Source organism: Mustela nigripes, chromosome X, assembly GCF_022355385.1.
Source record: "Mustela nigripes isolate SB6536 chromosome X, MUSNIG.SB6536, whole genome shotgun sequence".
NCBI lineage: Eukaryota > Metazoa > Chordata > Mammalia > Carnivora > Mustelidae > Mustela > Mustela nigripes.
The window spans coordinates 20,390,020-20,412,865 of NC_081575.1; the positions used below are offsets into that span (position 1 = coordinate 20,390,020).

The following is a 22,846-nucleotide window of genomic DNA, read 5'->3' on the forward strand; positions in this document are numbered from 1 at the left end:
TGGAAAGATAGTAGGGACCATGTGTCAAAGAAATGGGGACCTCAGTTTTATGGCTGCCAGGAATGGAATTTCTGCCAAAAACCTGAAGTTGAAAGCAGATTCTTTGAACTTCAGAGCAGATGCTTTTGTTTGTTTGTTTGTTTAGAAGCAGATTATTCCCTAGGGCTTCCAGATAAGAAGCCAGCCTGTCCAACACTTTGATTTTTCCTTTTTGAGTCCCTAAGCAGAGAACATGCCTGGACTTATGGCCTGTAAGACTGTGAACTAATAAATTGTTACTGTTTCAAGCTGCTAAATTTGTGGTCCTTTGTTACAAGCAATAGAAAACTAATGCCTTGGGATAGCTGCTCCAGCTGTCTTACGGTTACTTACAGTTTGCACACGGCATATCATTTTCCATTCTTTCAACCTATCTGTGCCTTGAATCTAAAGTATCTGTTCTAGACAGCCTACAGTTAGATCCTCTTTTTTTTTAAGTAGGCTTCCCACCCAGCATGGAGCCCAGCATGGGGCTGGAACTCCTGAGCCTGAAATCAAGACCTGAGCTGAAATCAAGTGTTGAATGCTTAACTGACACTGAGCCACCCACGTGCTCCAGATTCCATTTATAAATCTAGTCTGATCATCTATTTTTATTTTAATGTTTATTTCATTTACATTTAATGTAATTATTGATCATAATATAAATGTCATTATTTATAACTACCATTTTGCTATTTTCTATGTCTCATGTATTTTTCTCCTCTATTTCTTCCTTACTGTCTACTTTTGCACTAAACAGATATTTTCTAGTGTGCCATCTTAATTTTCTTTATTTACTCTAATTGTTGAATTATTTTCTTAGTGGTAGGTCTGGGAATTACAATATACATCTTAACCAAAAACAATACACTACACATTAGTCCTAACTTATTTCTGGTAGTGTATAGAAGTGCTTTAATATTACTTCCTTTCCTCTCCCTTCCTTTGTGCTATTATCACATTCATCACTTTTTTATGTAAATCTACCAATATTTTAATAATTATTGTTTTATGCAGATGACTTTTAAATCAGTTGTGAGAAGGAAAGAAAAATATGTTTATGTTGTATTTTATATTTTCCTATGTAATTACATTTACTGGTGTTTTCTTGCTTTGTGTGGGTTTGAGTTACAATTTCTCTTCAGCCTCACAAAGTTCCTTTTTTTTTAAATTAAAAAAACCCCTTTTTTGGGCGCCTGGGTGGCTCAGTTGGTTGGACGACTGCCTTCGGCTCAGGTCATGATCCTGGAGTCCCGGGATCGAGTCCCGCATCGGACTCCCAGCTCTTTGGGGAGTCTGCTTCTCCCTCTGACCTTCTCCTCGCTCATGTTCTCTCTCACTGTCTCTCTTTCAAATAAATAAATAAAATCTTTAAAAAAAAAAAACCTTTTTTATTCTTTTTTTTAGCCTGATGAATTTCTAAAAATTTCTTATAAGGCAGGTCTGATAGCAATTAGTTCTCCCGGGCTTCCCCCCTCCCCGGGAATGTCTTTTTTTGTGGGGCCTTCAATTTTTAAGGATTATTTCGGTGGGTATAGGATTATTTTTTACTAGCAGTGTTATTGAGATATAAATCATATAACATACGATTAACTCACTTAAAGTGCTCAATGGTTTTTAGTATATTCACAGAGTTGTACAACCATCACCACCATTAATTTTAGAACATTTTCATCACCCCCAAAGAAACCCTGTAGCATTTGCAGTCACTCCCCATCACCTACCCTCTAGATAATTCATGTAAATGGAATTATGTCATATGTAGTATTTTATGACTGCCTTCTTTCACTTATTTTCAAGATTCATCCATGTTGTAGCATATATCAGTACTTCATTTCTTTTTATTGCTGAATAATATTCCATTGTTTGGATACACTATGCTTTGTTTATCCATTTATTAGTTGATGCACATTTGGGTGGCTTCCACTTTTTGGCTATTATGAATAATGTTGCTATAATCATTCATGTACAGGTTTTTATGTGGACATAGGATTCATTTTTTAAAGATTTTATTTATTGGTGGGGGGAGCACAGAGGGCGAGTGAGAGGGAGGAGCAGACTCCCGGCGGAGCAGAGAGCCCAACATGGGGCTTGATCCCAGGACCCCGAGATCATGACCTGAGCCAAAGGTAGATGCCCAACTGACTGAACTACCCAGGCTCCCCTAGACATAGGCTTTAAATTCTCTTGGGTATATACATAAGAGTAGAATTTCTGAATCATATGATAACGCTATGTTTAACCTTATGAGGAACTGCCGAACTGTTTTCCAAAGTGGTTGCATCATTGTACTTCCCCACCAGCAGTGTGTAAGGATTCCTATTTCTCCACATCCTAGCCAATACTTGTTATTACCTGTCTTTTTGGTTGTAATATCATCTGTGTTTATAAATAGTATTTCTTGATATTTTGTAATACATTTAGACACTTAAAAATTTGAAATATACTAAATATTGTTTTACTGATTCTCCGCTTTATGAATTCTGAACTTTTAAAAAAGATTTTATTTATTTATTTATTTGAGAGAGAGTGAGAAAGCATGAGAGGGGGGAGGGTCAGAGGGAGAAGCAGAGCAGAAACTGAGCTCCCTGTTGAGCGTGGCTCAACCAGCTGAGCCACCCAGGTACCCATGAGTTCTGAACTCAAAAAATACTGGTATTTATCAATACATATTTCAGTATTAAACAAAGAAGGATCCCAAACTCTCTTTTTTTTGATTATTGCAATAAATAATTGCACTTTCTTTTTAAAAAATTTATTTATTTATGACAGAGAGAGATAGCAAGAGAGGGAACACAAGCAGGGGGAATGAGAAAGGGAGAATCAGGCTCCCTGCTGAGGGGGGAGCCCGATATGGGGCTTGATCACAGGACACTGGGACCACGATCCGAGCTGAAAGCAGACACTTAGTGACTGAGCCACCCAGGTGCCCCAATAATTGCACTTTCTTATAAAATCTTGCATGGCAAATTATCTTCAGAACTTAGAACTAGGGAATGAGGGCAAACTTTTTCACTACTTGTGTATTCCATCTACAAAACTAACGAGAGCTATGCAGCTCATTCCTTCTTTGTGCTGGCTGTTAGAAAGCTTAAAGCTAGAGTTTTGCTTAGTCACAAATTCTTGCAAAACTGTTTAACTTTTATTTTCATCTTCTATGTTGTGGATGTTGCTTTTATACCTCTAAATTTAGTGGCAAACTTTCAGAGGGAAATAAGGTATAAAGAAGTAAATAAACAAATGTTCAGTAGGTACCCTTGGTCCACACAGCAATCCCAAGGTGGTAGGGTAAATATTCCCAGCTCTATACATAATGAAATGAGGCAATAAAAAGTGATTTGCTGGGGCGCCTGGGTGGCTCAGTGGGTTAAGCCGCTGCCTTCGGCTTAGGTCATGATCTCAGGGTCCTGGGATCGAGTCCCACATCAGGCTCTCTGCTTAGCAGGGAGCCTGCTTCCTCCTCTCTCTCTCTCTCTCTGCCTGCCTCTCTGCCTACTTGTGATCTCTCTCTGTCAAATAAATAAAATCTTAAAAAAAAAAAGTGATTTGCTTATAGTCAGAAGGTTAGAAGTGGCAAAACTGATACCAGAATACGGATCTTGAAAGTCTCTCATTTCAGTCTTTTACACTACCTCATCAACATTCCATCATCATGTTTAAGAGACACTTTCTGATATCTGGAAAGTATTCAAAAGAAGCACCTATAGAACTAACACTTAAATGTGATAGATCCCCATGGGAAGCTGTTCAATAGACCATCACAGTGATTGAGATAATTTTAAATGTTCTTTAATTCAGTCCCTACAATGGCCTACCTCTGTATGATAGGGAAAAAACTACCTTTTTTATTCTTCAGTGATGATCTGTGATTCTATTTATTACTAATATTAAGATTATCAATTTGTTGCTAATGCTAAGAAAGATGGTATAAAACATAAAAATCTAGTAATTGTTTGATAATATGGGCCATGGTATCTGGTATCTGCAGTTAGCTTAATTAAGAATAGGAGACAATATTTCCAAACAACTCCAATCTAGAGTAATTTATAGGAATTGACTTTATATTTCACTGCATTATATTTTATAGTCATATAAAAATTATTTAGCTATATGGAATTTATGCATTCTCCTTAAAGAAAGTGAATAACTATTGAGATAGTTATAGAAACGCATTTGGTATTCATTACTAGTATACTGAATAGAATTTAGGTTTTAGTGCCAGATACAATGTGAGAACGCCATTAGCTAAAAGTTACACTGACCATTGGGTGATTTCTGGGAATTTAAATTCACTTATGAAGTTGAGCATATAAATTATATGTGGATTGCAGATCTATGTAACAATTACAAAAACAGTCTAAACATGAATAGGAGAATTTAATAAATTTTCTAGAAGAACTGTCTCCTATCCTCATTCTATCTCCACTTCTAGACTTGAGTGTTGTGGACACTGGCCAAGTTTGGTCCAAAAAATGAGCTCATTACTATGAATTAATAAGCATCACAAACATGACTTAATTCACTATGTGCTAAGTGACAGGACCCTGTAGTTGAATACATATTCATTTTCTAGAACGGTAAGAAGCATTAGAAGTTGCCTCAGTCATTTTATAGGTACAAGAAATAAAGATGAGGTGAAGGGGCTTTCCCCAAATCTCATAAGTTCATGGCAGAGTGGGGACTATAACCAAGCTGATTCCTGATTGAAAGCTATTTCCTCAATACCATGATACTTCAAGCCACAGTTTAAAATGCAGTTGATTTGCAGCCTTGTTTAAGCTTTGCGCTTAAAAAAATGAACATGATACAGCCTAAAATAGCAAAAAGTTTTGGTGAATTCATATTTTTTAAAAGAATATTATTTGTTTATTTATTTTTAAGTGGGTTTAATGCTTTAACTCATGACCCTGAGATCAAGATGAGAGCTCAGATCAAGAGTCAGACGCCCAACTGACTGAGCCACCCAGGCGCCCCAAGCTCACATTTTTAGATTACGGCCGACTAGAAACCAAATACAATAGCAATGTTACCTATCAAAGCATATCATGGAGAGGTTATTAAAAAGAAAATATAATGATGATAACCTTCACGTTCTCTAGGACTTTTTAAGAATCACAAACTGTTATTAGATATATTAGAGTCACTAAAATTATTTTCTAGAGTAATTTTTGAAACTAAACTAGATTACTAAAAAATTACTTTCATGCGGAAAAAGGAACAAACAGCTGGAAGAGGAGCTAAAGAAGTTTTAATAGCTTTTTAAAAAAATCTATTTCATTCCCTGAAAAATGCACTAACTCGAACTTCACAAGTTGACTATTACATATGAATAAAGGGAAGAAATAGAAATACATCCAGTTCTGGAATCATGGATTGAGTTTTGGAAGATGGTTTGGTTTTGTGATCTTTTTTGCTGGTCCTTTCTTGGCATTTACTATCTTCTGATTAGCTGGATTATGTCTTCCTGCTTTCACGTGATTATCTTTAATTCTATGAAGTTGATCCATCTGTTGCCTTTTAGAAACTTGGTGTGAGCCAGAGATGTGAGACATTTCAGCTAGGTATGCGCGGCGTTCATCATTGGTTTTGTGGTAAGCTCTTGACTCTTGTTCCAGTCTAAGGGCACAGTTTTTCACTTGATTTTCAAGACTCCTTTTTTCTTTTTCTAGCTGTTTAAGTAATGTATTTAAGGATTCCACTGGCATTCTCTCATAGACACGAATAGAAGCTAGTCTATCTGAAGGATTTCCACGGATTTTTTCCATTTTCTCTTTGAGAATAACAATTTGCTTTTCTAGTTGAACATTCAGTTCAAGTTGCGCTTCATAACGGGTTTTCCATTCACCACCTTCATTGTGAGTATTGAGTTTGGCTTCCAGGTCCACTATCTTGTGTCTTATTTCAAGTATTGAGAGCTGTACCAAGTCTTTCATATGGATTTCTTCCAATAACTCCAGTTTAAGGCGATCAGTGCTCATACCTTCAAAGTTGTCCCCTCTACCGTCCCCCATGGTGGCAGGTCAGAGACCTCCCACACCCTTCTCCTCAGCACAACTTACAGCAGAATCCCTGAAGGGACACCCAGAAGCTGGGGAGGAGAAAGTGTTGTTATGAACTGTTGCCACAGTGACCTGACTCCTAGAATTCTTGGTGGAGTTTTCTCCCCAAGCACTTTGAATATGTCATAATACCACCTTCTTTTCTCCATTGTTTCTAATGAGAAGTCAGCCGTTAATCTCATTGTGGTTCACATGTGATTTTCCTCTTGCTATTTTCAGGTTTTCTCTTTGGCTTTCCCTCTCTAGCTATAAAGATCTGTGAATTTGTTCTACTCAGAATACATTAAACTTGGATGTAGATTGGGTGTAGGGCATTAACTTGGATGCTGTGATTAATGCTTTTCATTAGATTTGTGGTTTTCACTCATTATTTCTTCATGTACTTATGCCCCCCTTTCCTCCTCTTCTCCTCTGGAACTCCCATTATGCATATGTGGTGTGTTTGATGGTGTCTCTCAGGCCTTTGAGGTTCTTTAGTTTTCTTCTTCTTTTTTTTTTTTTTACATGTTATTTCTTTAGATTGGATAGTATCTATTGATCTACCTTTTAGTTTACTAATTCTTTCTTCTATCAGCTCAAATCTGCTTTTGAGTCCCTTGAATGAATTTTTCAATTCAACTGCACCTTTTAATTCTAGAATTTTTATCCATTTCTTTTTTATAATTCATATCTCTTTGTTAATGTTCCCTATGTGATAAGCCATTGTCATTACACATTCCTTTTATTCTTTAAATAAGGTTTATTTTAGTTTATATTTTTAATAGCTTATTTGAAGTTCATATGTACTGAATCTATCATGGAGGCCCTCCTGCAGATAATTTGTATAAGCTGCTTTTCCCCCGTGTATGGGTTACACCTTGTTTCTATGTATGTATGTATTTATCTATTTATAGAGAACTTTTTATTACTTCTATGTAAAGAAAATTCGACAGCATCCACTCAGCCCAGTTTGGTAGCCAGTTCTTTAGCCTTTGCCTTTTCTATCTTGGCATTGAGAGACATCAACTTTGGAACCAGGACATTGCCTTCCCAATGACAATATATCTCATTGTATCTGTCATTGTAATTGGTCTTGATGGCTTCCACTGGCTTAACCAGAGCTCCCTTGTCTTCTGAGTTAACCTGTGTGAAGGCAATAGTAGTGTAGGTCTTCCTGTCGACCAGATGCCCCAGTATGGCCTTCCCCTTGATAATGCAGTAGGGAACTCCAACTTACAAAATAGGGCAGGCAGGAAGACAACCAGCTCAGTGGGATCCACATCATGTGTAATCACTACCAGCTGAGCCCTCTTGTTTTCCACTAAGGTGGTGACAATATTAATCCCAGCTCGAAGGTCAGGCAGCCTCTTACTGGGGACATCCACTTTGCCAGCAGCTGTCTTCTCACCCTGGGCCAACAATCTCTGCTTCTTCTGCTTTGTCTCTGGTCTGTATTTGTGGGCCAGCTTAAGTCGTTGAGTGGCGGTTTGAAGGTTCAAGGCCTGGGTGAACTTGTTAATCACTGGAGGCACTTTCAGATGTTTCTAGAAAATAACCCTTTGCCACTCCAGCCACATGTAGTAGGGCCATTTGACAAAGTGGGTGAAATCCCTTTGTGGCTGGATGTCCTGTCCAATGCCAAAATTCTTGGGCTTTTTCTCAAACAGGGGATCGACCACCTTCTTGGCCTCCTTTTTCTTCAAAACAGCAGGGGCCGGGGCCGCCACCTTCTTCTTCACCTTCTTTCCTTTCAGCATCTTGGGTGTCTGGAGGAGAGCTATTTTTATTTTTTTATATTGCACTATGTTCCTTTGTTTTTGCTTAGTGATATGCTTGGATTAATTATGTAGTGTCCATCTCCCCTGTGGTGTGTGACAACTGGAATCTTTGCTCAGTTTTTTGCTGTTGCTGTTGTTGTTAACATTCTTGTTCTTAATTTTTAAGCCTAGCCACCTAGGTTTCACCCTTGGGTCATGATAGCTTGTGATCAATTATTTGTCAGAGATTTTGCTCAAACACTTTGAGCCAACAAGGTTTCCACCCTTTCCCAGGGAATGTATGCATGTGTTGGTACACTCATTCTAAGTTCAGGCAGTTTACAAGTCTTCCCTGATTTTTACTTTCTGCTTATATAAGGCCCAAGTTCGGCCATCTCTGATCTCCCTTGAGCATATGTGCAGCCCTTTGTATGCATACAGCCTTCCAGATCCTCCAGAATATAGTCTATTCTATCTAATATTCATATAGCTGTCCTGACATATTTTGAAAAGATGTTTATGTATTTATGACAGAGAGAGTACATGCATAAGCAGGGGGTGGGGGAGAGGGAGAAGCAGGCTCCATGCTGAGTGGGAGACTGACATGGGGCTTAAACCCAGGACCCCGATATCATGACCTGAGTCAAAGGCAGACAATCGACTGAGCCATCCAGGTGCCCCCATTTTTAACCATTTTGTACTCTTACATTTAAAATGTATCTCTTGTGGGGTGCCTGAGTGGCTCAGCCAGTTAAGTGGCTGGCTTTGGCTCAGGTCGTGATCCCCGGGTCCTGGGATCGATCTCTGTGCTGGGCTCCCTGCTCGATGGAGAGCCTGCTTCTCCCTCTGCCTGCTGCTCCCCCTGCTTTTGCTCTCTCACTCTCACTCTATCTCAGATAAACAAATAAAATCTTTAAAAATAAAATGTATCTCTTACAAGCAGCATATGGTTGATTTTTTTCATACAGTTGGATTGTGTCTTTGTTTGTTTGTTTTTTAAGTAAGCTTTATGCCAAACGTGGGGCCTGAACTCACAACCCAGAGATCAAGAGTTGCATGCTCTACTGAATGGGACAGCCAAGCACCACTGGACCATTTCTTTAATTGGGACATTAGTCTAATAATATTTCATGTTAATTATTGGCATATTTAGATTTATGTCTGGCATCCTCTTTGTTGTCTATTTATTATACCTGTTCTTTTCTTTCTTTCTTGTCTTATGTACTTTTATATTTATGAAGTTTGTTTTAGATAAACTTTTTATTTTGGAATACTTTAAGGTTTACAGAAAAGTTGCAAAGATAGTACAGAAATTTCCTGTAAATCCCTCACCAAGGTTCAATCTCCCCTAAATTTCAATTTTCCTGAATGTTCTCATTTGTTGTTATTAGGAAATGAACATTTCTACATCTTTATTAACTAACCTTCAGATTTTATTTGAATTGTAATAGTCTAAATAGTCTGCTTCAGGATGCTGTCTATAATACCACATTGCATTTAGTTGTTATATGCCTTTAGTCTCCCCTGCTATGTGACAGTTTCTTAGTCTTTGAATTTCATGACTATAACAGTTTTGAGCAGAATTTGTCAGGCATTTGGTAGAATGTCCTTCAATTTGGGTTTGTCTCATGATTAGATTAGGTTATGGGGTTTGGAGAGAGTGCACCACAGAGATGAAGTGCATTTCTCATCACATCATATCAGAGGGTGCCTGCTAACAAAATGACTTATCACTGGTCATATTAACTGTGATTAAGATGTTATCTGCCAGGTTACTTCACTATAAAGTTATTATGTTTTCCCCTTCCCATACTGCATTCTTTAGAAGTGAGCCATTAAGTATGTCATGTTTTTTTATTATTCTATTTTCCATCTTTAGTTTACTGGTAATACGTTCTTTTATTATTCTTTTAGTTGTGAACCTAAAAATTACATGGATTTTGACTAGAACCTACCTGCAATTACTACTTTTACCACTGCTTAATGTAAGGACCTTTCAATCCTCTAACTCATTTTATTCCCTTATAAATTGAGCTGCTGTTGTGTGCTATTATTGTCATGAATTTTAATTCATCATGTTTTTTAAAACATCATAAGACATTAAAAGTGTTTTGAAACAGGGGTGCCTGGGTGGCTCTATCATTAAGCGTCTGTCTTTGGCTCAGGTCATGATCCCAGGATCCTGGGATCAAGCCCTGCATTGGGCTTCCTGCTCAGCGGGAAGCCTGCTTCTCCCTCTCCCATTTTCCCTGCTTGTGTTCCCTCTCTCACTGTGTCTCTCTCTGTCAAATGAATAAATAAAATCTTAAAAAAAATACTTTGAAACAATCTCAAACCTATGGAAAAGTTTTAAGTACAGTACAAAGAAATTTTTGCCTAAAACTTTTTTTTAAAGGAAAGGTTTTATTTATTTATTTGTCAGAGAGAGAACACAAGCAGAGGGACAGGCAAGCAGAGGGGGAAGCAGGCTCCCTGCTGAGCAAGGAGCCTGATGCAGGACTCAATCCCAGGACCTTGGGATCATGACCTGAGCCAAAGGCAACCACTTAACCAACTAAGCCACCAGGCATCCCAGTAGCCTGAACCTTTTATGAGTAAGTAAGTGACATGATGCTCAATCATTTCAAAATAGTTCCATGTGTATTTCTTAAAAAAACAAAGGTCGTTCTCTTAAAAAAAAACTGTAACATAACCATCAAGTCAGAAAATTAACACTGATATATCACTATTATCCAATACTCAGATACCAATTCAAGTTTTGCCAACTTGCCAATAATGTCCTTTATAGCCAAAGAATCTAATTCAGAATGAAGCATTGCATTTGGTTGTCATGTCTGTTTAGTCTGTAATCTACAATAGTTACTCTTTCCTTGACTTCTATTACATTGACACTTAAAGATTATAGCCCAGTTATTTTGTAAAATGTCTCACAACTTGTGTTTATCTAATGTTTCCTCATGATTATATTTGTTTATAAGTTTTTGGCAGGAATACACAGAAGTGATACTTTGTTCTTTCATTGTATTAAGTTGATGTCTTCCATGCTTCTCCACTGTAGGGTGCTTCTTCTTAACTTTGCAAATAATAAGTATTTTGTGTACAGGTACTTTGAAACTGTCTATCTATATATCTGTATATGTATATCTATCTCTAGTTCCTCATCAAACTTTTCATTCATATTAGTATGGACTCATGACTTCCTACTTTATTCAATGGGTTTTAAGTCATTACTATCCTTATTTACTATGATGCTCAAATTTAGCTAATGGGAGCCCTTTGAGGGCTCTGTGTCCTTTTGATATTTCCCCCATTATTCTTCGAGCACCTCTTTACTTTTAGGGACAAAAAGATTAAAACTCCTCTTATACATTCTGTGCCCCGGTCGTGGGATTAACCTTTTCTACAAGGATCCTTGGTTCCTTTTAATGGAGAATGGTATTTAGAAACCAAGATCTGGGCCCTGGGTATGCTCACTGTCATTAGGGTTGTTATGGACTGAATGTTTGTATCCCCACAAAATTCATATGTTTGAAGCCCTAATTGCCAATGTGATGGTATTTGGAGATGAGGCCCTTAGGATATAATTGGGTTTAGACAAGGCCATGAAGATGGAAGATCAGTGCCCTTTCAAGGAAAGTGAGAGACCAGAGCTCTCTCCGGCATATGAGGGTACCATGAGAGGGTGGTTATCTTCAAAACAGGAAGAGGCTTCTCACCAGAACATGACCACGCTGGCACTCTGATCACAGATTCCCAGACTTCAGAACTGTGAAAAATAAATTTCTGTAGTTTAAGCCCTCTGGTCTATGCCATTTTGTTATAGTAATCAGAGCTGACTAAGACAAGTGTACCCCTGCTCCTAGGCCCTTTTTGTAGATTAAAAGGGGAAACATGGCTCCCAATTTTTCTTAATATAATTCTTCTAGAGGCAGTTAGTCGTCTATAGCTGTAATTCTCCATTACGTCATTTAATTTCATGAATATATTAGTTACAATTATTTTAAAGTCTATGTCTGAGAACTGCTAATATCTAGATTTTCTGTGGCTCCGTATCTATTGTCTATTTTTCTCCTTCTTTTGTTTTTTTTTTTTTTCAGTAGAATCCATGGAGCCCAGTGTGGGGCTTGAACTCCCAACCCTGAGATCAAGAACCTGAGCTGAGATCAAGAGTCAGACACTTAACTGACTGAGCCACCCAGGTGGCCTGTCCTTATTTTCTCTTGATTTTTCAGTCAGTTTTAGTCTTTTTGTATGCTTTATGATTATTGATTGAGTGAACCATATATTGAACCATATAAAAAGTTGAGATAATTTGAGGTTCTGGCTGATGCTATTTTCCTCCAGAGGGGATTTATTTTTTACTCTGGCAAGCACTCAGGGTAGGGATAAATCACCTTCATCTGATTAGAAATTGGGACTAGGCTTCCGTTTTTATGAGGGCTGAGCTTTTCCTCATTCTCTCTTACTCTTGGGTTGTGGTCTTTTGGGGGATTCAGCTGAAAGTTTGTGGTATTTACCAGGGCTTCTCCTTCATGGGCACTCAACTCCATTTTCCCTTTCTCAGTTTCATTAGACTTCTGAAAGCTTTTCTCAACTTCTCAGACTCTTAAGCAGTATTTTCTGCATTGTGTGTGTGTAGGTTTTTTTTTTTTTTTTTTTTTTGCTAAGGTACTTAGCTTCTCATTCCACAGATTTCAAATGGCCAAATGGCTTAAAGCAAAAATGCAGCCAGATGTCTGACTCACATCTCTCCTCTCTCCCCCTCCCTCTCTTTCCTCCAGAATCTTGGTCTGTCTCAATTTCTTGCTGCCTTGATGGTCCTTCAATGTGACTAAAAATGTTTTTATGTGTTCAGCTTTTACACTTGCTCTCAATGGGATGGATAGTCTGAAACAAGTTAGTCTGTCATTGACAAAATCAGATATTGATTTAAACTCATAAACGATCACTCTGGCTTTTGTGTGAAGAGTTAAGATGGGCTGAGAAAGGAAATAGGGAGACCAAGTAGGAGGTTTGATAAGATGATGGTGTGGATAAATGTGAAAACAGAGATGTACAGAAACAGACATAAATTGGGAAGTAGGGGTGAGACAGACGAGGGAGAGGGAAATGTAGAACAGTAATGTCTTCATCTTACAAAGTGGGCAGTTAGGAGAAACTACCTATAGTTTATCAAACAGGAAATGTAAGTTTATGCATATTATTTAAAGTGGAAAAGAGGGGTGCCTGGGTGGTCCTGTTGGTTGAGCAGCCAACTCTTGATTTCAACTCAGGTTATGATTTCAGGGTCCTGGGATGGAACCTTGCATTGGGCTCCATGCTCAACACAGTCTGCTTAAAATTTTCTCTCCCTCTCCCTCTGCCCCTGCACCTGCTCCCTCTCCCCCCACCAAATGAAAACATAAATAAAATCTCCTTAAAAAGGCAAAAAAGACAGCAATTTGAGGATATAAAAATAATGTTAAAACTATATTGGAAGGGATGGATGGGAGGTGTGAGTGGTGGGAGTGAGCTTAATCCTTATCTCTCATAGCATTATTTAGTAGATGATGCCAAGAAATATAGAGGAGGGGAGAAATTCGAAGAGCTTTTAGGAGGTAAAATTTATAAGTCTTGGTGATTGATTCAATTTAATGAATAAGGGGGAGGGAGGACACAAAGCTGATTTGCAGATTTTCTAGCTTGAGTGATTGGGTGAATGTGGTATTACAACTGAGGAAGGAATATAGAGGAACATCTAGTTCAAGAGAGAAGATGATACATTCAGTTTTAGCTGTATGCCAGACATTGTGGTCAAGATGTATAGTAAGTACCCACACATGGGCAAATGTTCTTACCACAATAAAATTAAAAATGAGAAATTAACAAGAAAACCACCACAACAAAAGAATCTGGTCACTTCGAAATTTAAAATGACTAGCCTAAAAACTCTTGGGTTAAAGTGGAAATGACACAAATAAACTGTTTATGAATAAATGATAATTATAGCATAAAGAGGAAAGAACATGTACTGATGTTGTTATGGATTAATGTCTTTCTTAGTAGACCTCTACTATAGATTGAATGTTTTTGTCCCCCACAGATTCATAGGTTGAAACTTAACCCCCAACGTGATGATATTAGTAGGTGGGGCCTTTTAGGAGGTTCTTAGGTCCTGAAGACTCTCATGAATAAGATTAGTGCTCTAATGAGAGACCCAAGAGAGCTCCTTTGCCCCTTCCATCATGTGAGGACACATTGAGAAGAAATCAACTGTCTAGGAAGAAGTTTCTCACCAGACATTAAATATGTTGTGGCTATGAGTTTGAACTTCCCAGCCTTCAGAACTGTGAAAAATAAATGTTTGTTGTTTATAGGCCCCCCCTCCCTGCTATGGTATTTTGTTATAGCAGCGTGAACAGACTAAGACAATTTCATTGACAGCTGTAGTCAGGATTCTGATACATAGACTAGGCAGTTAAGATGAGCCTCAGCCATTTTGTGGTGCTAAGTGGGGCTTGTATTTGTGTGACAGTGCCATATATTTCATTTTGTCTTGCATTCATTTATAACTCTGGGAACTCTCTCCCCCAATACCACAGTATAAATTAGCTTCATATTCTAATAGAATTTGGAAATGTTGATATGCTCAAACTATAGTATTCCAATGTTTCCATAGTAACTAATGCACACCAAGGGGAAAAGATTGAGAATAAATGAGAATAGCATTTTAACAAAATAAGTGAGGGGCAAAGAGGCTTTAGACATGTGATTACCTCTTATTTAGGAATATGAAGATATTCATCTCTTTAATAATGGGGTTATAAAAGTTGTTACAATGAAACTTGTCAGTAGCCATTTGCATTCCATTTTTTTCCATAATCATCACCATCAAAAGCATTTAAATGCTCCTTTGCCCCGCAATACTGGATAGTGTGAGTTAAAGGGACGTAGTTGCCATTCTCTTGTGAATTTGAAATCAGGATAGGACAGGTTAGGCCAATGTTCATATTCCAGCCTGCCTGGCAGAGCTTTGTCTTAGTGGATATTAGGTGGAGTGGGGATTCAAAGCATCCTGTTCAATTCTGTGGAATTTGTTTGCTTTGGTGCAAGACTTTGCTAAAAACTTAATATTCTCCTGGTTAGAGACTGCCTATATGGAGTTCTCCTGTTCCTCCTTTCCTATCCCACCAGCTGATTTTTTCCATTCCTCGCTGACACCCTTCTTCCTCTTCCCCCAAATGCATTCTATACACCAATCCCACTAATTCCAAAGCAATCAGTTTGCTTTGCCTCTTGGCCAGTTCTAAATGTTTGTATATACGTGGGCAGATACATCTCCTACATATATGTTTAATAACCTATAAAATATAAAACTCTCCATTACTGTGAATTCAGTTGTTATGGACTGAACTCCCCCCACTCCATTCATATGTTGAAGCCTTAACCTGCAATGTGACTGTATTGGAGACAGAGCTTATGAGGAGATAATATAGGTTAAGTGAGGCCATAAGGGTGGAAGAGAGCCCTCACCAGGAACTGAACTGGCTGGCACCTTGATCTGGGAATTCTAGCCTCCAGAACTGTGAGGAAATCAATTTCTGTGTTTAAGCTACTCAGTCTATGTATTTTGTTATGGCAGTCTTAGCAGACAAATATATCAATGTACACGCACAACCAATAAAGCTGTTATCAGATAGAAACAGACTTTGCAAGGGTGAAGAGATGACTTTTTCATTTTAGAATAACAGAGATTAAATTTCCACAGATAAATATAATAACCAATGGGATGTCTATTCAACCCAGAACAGAAGCACACAGAAGAATACTGAGAATCTCAAGGTCGTTATATTGCCTGGTTTAGCCGATTCAGCTTTGCCTGCCTGATTCCTTCCTCATTTAGAAGAGTCGTTAAGAAATACATTTGCAAAACATACTCATGTCACCTTTTGAAAGTCTCCAGCTCACCTGCTGTGCAAATTAATTTAGAACAGAAGCAAAATGTGCTAGGAGGTGTCAGTAGGGTGAGGTTCATCAATGGGAACTAAAGTCAATTTCCTGGAGTGGCCAGGGGCAGATACACCAGATTGATGACCCTTTACCTTGTATGGCCAGAGGTCTGGTAGACATCCTTGAATTCAGAAGGGCCTTACAGATCAGATAAAAAAGAGTATATCTTCATAGGAGAGACTCAGTCTGAACAAGGGCCATTTTCACGTTTTTGTTTTGTTTTAAACTTACGACATTTGATATTACAGTCACTGGGGAAATGAGAAAAATTTGAGGAAATGGAGTTCTCAATAAAGCATTTTTTCATCCCGAGGGATTTGGTATTCATCATTATCGCATCCAAACCAAAATAAGGCAGAGAACTATTTATTCCCAGATAAAATGGTCTTCTCTTGTCATCTAGAACACAGAGTGCTTAAAGCTCCTGGTCAATCAATTATATATTACATTAAAATGTAAATAAAATTTTGTCACTGCATTTTTTCAGCCCTCCAGTTATTTTTAAAAGTGTTGCTTTAGGGAGGTATAGGAACACTATAGTTTAGGTCAATTTTCTTCTGCCTATTTCCATGTAATTTAAAGACAGTCATATCAATAAAGAACATATCATTGCAGACAATTTCTTTTTAGTATTTTTCTCGGTGTGGGATTCAGTGTCTAACAGATTGCCAGGATATATATTTAATACCTCAGTTTTGAATATAAAAAAACAAGATATTTTCACATCCATTTGTAGCTGGGTAGAAGTTTGGCTTAAGATAGAAATATTGTAGTTTTGTACAGTATGTGGACATAAAAAATAATTAATACAAATACTATAGTTTCATATAGTATGCTGACATAAAAATTAATATTTTTGTACAACTAATTTTTGCACATGGAGCAAAATTCCAAAGTTATAAAAGCATATACACTGAAAATTAGATCTCTCGCCTACCTTTATCTCTAAGTTCTCCAGTTTTCATCTCTGAGGGCAATCAGTGTTACTAGTCTCCTGTGTTTCCTTCTGTAGATATTCCAAAGTGCATTGATTCTGGAATAGTATCTTTTCCCTTCCCTAGCAGGTTCTCAGTACCTGGAAGCATGAAAATATTGCTCATTGAGGTCAAAACTAATGTTCTGAGCAATAGTATGAAACAGTGACTGCCCTTGATTCTTCTTACAACCCTCCTAGGAAACCATATTCCCAAAGCAGATCACCAGACATTTGTCTACACCACCTCTTTTTTTTTTAAAAGATTTTATTTATTTATTTGACAGAGATCACAAGTAGACAGAGAGGCAGGCAGAGAGAGAGGAAGGGAAGCAGGCTCACGGCTGAGCAGAGAGCCCAATGCGATGCAGGACTTGATCCCAGGACCCTGAGATCATGACCTGAGCCGAAGGCAGCGGCTTATCCCACTGAGCCAGCTAGGCACCCCTCTACACCACCTCTTAACTGGATGTAACACTACCACAGACACATTTCTCATGAACATACAGTAGTCAAAACACCTAGTAGATCCATACACTAGATATTTACTTAGTGGTGTGTGTGGGAAAGTAGGTGCTTTTGGTAGGTCGTTGAGCAAGGAAGGGGTTCTGTTTTTATGCAAGATGGAACCAATGAGAAATTATTCCCTCTTTTCCAGGGAATGGAGATTTCATGAGAGAGGTAAAAGAAGAAAGAAATCTTGGCTGGAAGGTACAGAAAAGGCATTCCAGCATGAGTTGTGATTTGGGAGAAATCTTGGAATTGGGGTTTGGTATAAAAGAATGAAGGGAGTATTGCGTGTTAATTTGTGGAGAGCAGAAGGGATGAATTAGACTGGTAGTAAGAGACCATGAGGTGCGAGTGAGGTAATGTGGGATGAATGGCCATTTGCATTTGTGTATATTGTGTAAGAATCTATGGACAGAAGTCATGTTGCTAGCAATGCCATCAGAACTATCATTCGGTCCAGAATTTTCCTCTAACAAAGGCACCAAAGTGTGGATTGTAGCATAACATGGTAGTTTTTCTACATTAAGTTCTTCCTGGAGGTTCATTCTATTAGCTAAACAGCCATAACTTTCCTTAATAACTTGTTATGGCACTACCATCCACACAATTGTGTAAAAGGATTTCTCAAGCTCACCACTATTGACATTTTGTGGGGTGCTACGCTGTGCTCTGTAAGATATCTAGTGGTATTCCTGGCCCTGACCCACCTGGTGCCTGTAGCACTCTCTCCAAATTTGAGAAGAAAAATGTCTAGACATTGGCAAATATCCCTTGGAGGACAAAATTGCCCTGGATGGAGAACAAGTAATATAAAGCCTCATGAACCTATATTCTTTTTAAAAAATTTTACTTATTTATTTGACACACAGAGATCACAAGTAGGCAGAGAAGCAGGCAGAGGGAGAGAAGGGGGAGGAAGCAGGCTCCCTGCCGAGCAGAGAGCCCGATGCGGGGCTCGATCCCAGGACCCTGAGATCATGACCTGAGCCGAAGGCAGAGGCTTAACCCACTGAGCCACCCAGGCGCCCCAAACCTATATTCTTTTGTTCTGTAACACCCCTTTTTAAAAATTAGCATTTAAGATTATTTACTGAAATAATACATTCATGTAGATAAAATAATAAATAGTACCAAAGGACTTATAATAAAAAGCATCTGCCTCCTGTCCCATTCCTCCTCACCTGTATTTCCATCCCTGAGGTCTACCTCTTTTAAACTGTTTCTGGTTTGAGTTTTTCTCATGTTCCTGCCGTATCCATCTACCTGTTTATCCATTCATTCAGAGCACATATTCATTGAACACACTGTCTGCTAGGGCTGCCGTAACAAATAGCACAGCCTGGGAGGCTTAAAAAGCATAAATCTATTCTTTCATAGTTCTGGAAGCTGGAGGTCCAGGATGAAGATTCTGGCATGCTTGTTTTCCTCTGAAGGCCATCTGGGGATCTGTTCCAGGCCTTTCTCCTGGCCTTGCAGATGGTCACCCTCTTGCTGCCTCTTTATGTGATTGTCCCTCTGTGTATTTGTACCCCTGGTGTCTCTTCCTCTTGTTATAAGGATACCGGTCATACCGAATTAGAGCCCCATCTCAATGGCCTCATTTCAATTCAATCACCTATTTTTTTTTATTTTTAAGGTTTTATTTATTTATTTGACAGAGAGAGTCAGCGAGAGCAGGAACACAAGCAGGGAGAGTGGGTGAGAGAGAAGCAATCTTCCTGCTGAGCAGGGAGCCTGATGTGGGGCTTGGTCCCAGGACCCCAGGATCACAACCTGACCCGAAGGCAGGCACTCAACGACTGAGCCACCCAGGAGCCCTCAACCACCTCTTTATAGAACTTACCCCCAGGGGCACCTGTGTGGCTCACTGGGTTAAGGGTCTGCCTTTGTCTCAGTGTGGTGATCTGGGTTCCTGGGACTCTCTGCTCGGCAGGGAGCCTGCTTCCCCCTCTCCCCTATTTGTGCACTCTCTCTCTCTAATAAATGAATAAAATCTTTAAAAAATAACTTATTGCCAAATACAATTACATTCTGAGATACTGGGCATTGGGACTTTAATATATGAATGGGGGGGACACAATTTAGCTCTTCTTAAAAAAATTTGTTTATTTGCAAGAGAGAGTGTATGAGTGGGAGAAGGGGCAGAGGGAGAGGGAGAAGCAGACTCCCCACTGAATAGGCATCTCGGATGTGGGGCTCGATCCCAGGATTCTGGGATCATGACCTGAGCTGAAGATAGATGCTTAATCAACACAGCCACCTGGAGCTCTTGCAATTTAATCCTTAATAAGCACCTGCTGTGTGCCAATCACTGTTCTCAGCACTGGGGATAAAGTGGTGAACAAAAATGAAAGTCCCTGCTCTTCTTAAGTTTACATTCTAGCAGTAGAGAGCAATAGTACACTATAAATACATAGTTAAAATATATAGTATGTTAAAAGATACTAAGTGCTATGGGAGAAAAATAAAGCAAAGAAAGGAGATAGGGAGATTTGAGGGGCTGCTGGAATTTCAAATAGTGTGGCTGGGGAGAAACTCTCTGAGAAGGGGACATTTAAGTAAGGACCTGAAGGAGGAGATAGAGTAAGGCATTCATATATCTGGATCATTCTAGGTGGGTAGTATAGCCAGAGATCCTGTGTAGAACATTTTCCAGTTTGTTGAAGTAACAGCAAGGGGGCCACTGGGGCTGGTGCAGAATGAACTAGGGGGAGTAGCAGGAGATGCAGGGGGGTGGGAGATGGTGGCGCAGATGACTATGTAAGGTCTAATAAGCCCTTGTAATGACTTTGGCTTTTGCTCTGAGTGAGATGGCATGTTAGAAATGTCTCATTCTTCCTTCTTGTGTGTCTCCTTTCCTCTCACACTATTGCCACATTTCAACACTTCCGACACCAGATGTGTGGGTTTTTTCCCCCTACAACAAGGAATTCTCTGTGATACCATATAGGTGTCCTAGAATTTAATTCCATTCTGACACTGTCTACCTGGAGATAGCATCAGATTCCACTGGTTAAGTGCCCAGTCCCACCAGACTGTTTCCCCCCTCCCACCCGCCTGCAGATACCAACGGCAAGTCCAGGTTGTCACCTGTGCTTCTGACCCACTACTTACAGATCTGAGGGTCCCATGGTTCCCTCTGGGGTTTGATTAGTTTGCTATAGCAGCTCACAAAACTCAGGGAAGCAGTTAGGTTTGTCAGGTTATTAAAGGATATCCTAAAGGATATCGATGAACAGCCAGAAGGAGATGATATATCTACATACGGCAAGGGCTAGGAGGGTCCCGAGTGTAGGATCTCCTGTCCCTCTGGAGTTGGGGTGTGTCACCTTCCCGACATATGGATGTTTTCATCAAGCAGCAAGCTCTCTGGATCCTATACTTTTGGGATCTTTATGGAGGCTTCATTAACTCCATTCAGTCATTAACTCCATTTCTACTCTTCTCCCTTCTTCTCTTGATGGAGGTGGGGCTGAAAATTCCACTTTCTGGTGACCAGCCTCCACCCAGGAGCCACCCAAGAGCCCACCCAGAGTTGCCTCATTAGAACAAAGGATGCTTCTATTACCCAGGAAATTATAAGTGTTTCAGAACCCGTGTGTCAGGAACCGGGTCGAAGACCAAACATTAGAACAAAAGACGCTCATAGTGCTCTTACCACTTAGGAATTTACAAGGGTTTTAGCTTTGTGCCATGAACTGGGGACATGTATATATATTTTTTCTATTATTTCACAGATGGGAAGCCATTGGGCAAGCTGTGGGTGGCAAGATCTGAGTGAGCGTTTAAAAGAATCTCTCCAGTTTGTTTTGTGAGATTAAGAGTCACTTATGGTTTGTCTCCCTCCCAATCCCATCTTCTTTCATTTATTCTTCTCGTACCCACTTAAGCCCCCATGTTGCATCACCACTTCCTCATATCAGGGAGATCATATGATAGTTGTCTTTCTCCGCTTGACTTATTTCGCTAGGGGGAGGGGGTTTGGGAGAAGGGGGTGGTATTATGGACATTGGGGAGGGTATGTGTTTTGGTGAGTGCTGTGAAGTGTGTAAACCTGGTGATTCACAGACCTGTACCCCTGGGGATAAAAATATATGTTTATAAAAAATAAAAAATTATATTAAAAAAAAAAAAAAAGAATCTCTCCAGGGGCCCCTAGATGGCTCAGTCAGTTAAACATCTGACTCTTGGTTTCTGGTCAGGTTGTGATCTCCGGGTCATGGAATCCAGCTCCACATTGGGCTCCATGCTCAGCACAGAGTCTGCTAGAGACTCTCTCTCTCACTCTCCCTCTGCACCCCACCCCACCTCCTCCCACCATGCTCTCTCTCTAAAAAAAAAAAAACAATAAATAAGTCTTAAAAAAAAAAAAAAGAGCTACACCAGAATCTTTCTTGCTGCTGTGTTAATAATAGACCAAAAGGGAGCAAGGGTGAAATCAGGGAGACCAGTAAGGGGAGTATTGCAGTTATCTCTTTTCTCTGAATGATATGTGTATACTGTCAGTCATTGGTTTACCAGCTCTAAACATCCTCTAGTGACTTGCTGCACTAATAGGTAGGAGTTAGCTCACTAACACAGCTGTACCGCCACTCTCTTCCTCCAAATACATCACTCTTTTTTTTTTTTTTAAGATTTTATTTATTTATCTGACAGACAGAGATCACAAGTAGGCAGAGAGGCAGGCAGACAGAGAGAGAGGAGGAAGCAGGCTCCCTGCTAAGCAGAGAGCACCATGCGGGGCTTGATCCCAGGACCCTGGGATCATGACCTGAGCTGAAGGCAGAGGTTTTAACCCACTGAGCCACCCAGGCGCCCCCAAATACATCACTCTTATTACTCTCTTTAATTCTTCTGCTTAGTACACTTTTCCAGGGACAACCATTCTAATGTATATCTTTTGGTTTGTATGTCTTCTGGGTTATCTTTGTACCTTTATTTATTTATTTAAAAAATTAATTTATTTATTTTCAGCATAACAGTATTCATTATTTTTTAAAAGATTTTATTTATTTATTTAACAGATAGAGATCACGAGTAAGCAGAGAGGCAGGCAGAGAGAGAGAGAGAGGAGGAAGCAGGCTCCCTGCTGAGCAGAGAGGCAAAGGATGCCGATGTGGGGCTCCATCCCAGGACCCTGAGATCATGACCTGAGCTGAAGGCAGAGGTTTTAACCCACTGAGCCACCCAGGCGCCCCTCTTTGTGCCTTTATATAAGACACATAAATCTCTGTTTTTTGGTTCCATCATCTACAGATAATATCTCTTGATTCTCTACTTTCTACAATTGGCATATTAGTGCCTCTACACAATTTTCCACCTCCTAATTTCGTGTACTTTCCAATTTCTGTATGCTATGCTTTTACATTAAGTTTGTAAACATTTACTTTATACTTTGTAATCACAATTAAGTTTTCTGTGATTTATCTCTAGGTTGGATTTCAAAAGTTGAAAACCAATAAGGATAGTGTTTACATTATTATGAGTATATAAATATATATCTGTGTAAAACCAAAGGATGGGCCTTGATTATATTTTCTTCTTTGTAGTTCCAATGT

The 22,846-nt window shown here is 39.2% G+C and overlaps 1 protein-coding gene and 1 pseudogene across 1 annotated transcript; both read right to left on the reverse strand.

Moving 5' to 3' along the window:
• Positions 1 to 5,387: 5,387 nt before the first annotated feature.
• Positions 5,388 to 6,032, reverse strand: LOC132007720 (coiled-coil domain-containing protein 169-like). Its single transcript, XM_059385997.1, has one exon. The coding sequence runs from the start codon at positions 6,030 to 6,032 to the stop codon at positions 5,388 to 5,390; it is 645 nt and encodes a 214-aa protein (XP_059241980.1).
• Positions 6,033 to 7,019: 987 nt separating this feature from the next.
• LOC132006910 (large ribosomal subunit protein eL8-like) lies at positions 7,020 to 7,822 on the reverse strand (annotated as a pseudogene).
• Positions 7,823 to 22,846: the final 15,024 nt, after the last annotated feature.

Bases quoted from the DNA above. Each gene is read 5' to 3' on its own strand.
- LOC132007720 (XM_059385997.1), bottom strand. From the start codon at position 6,032: ATGGGGGACGGTAGAGGGGACAACTTTGAAGGTATGAGCACTGATCGC.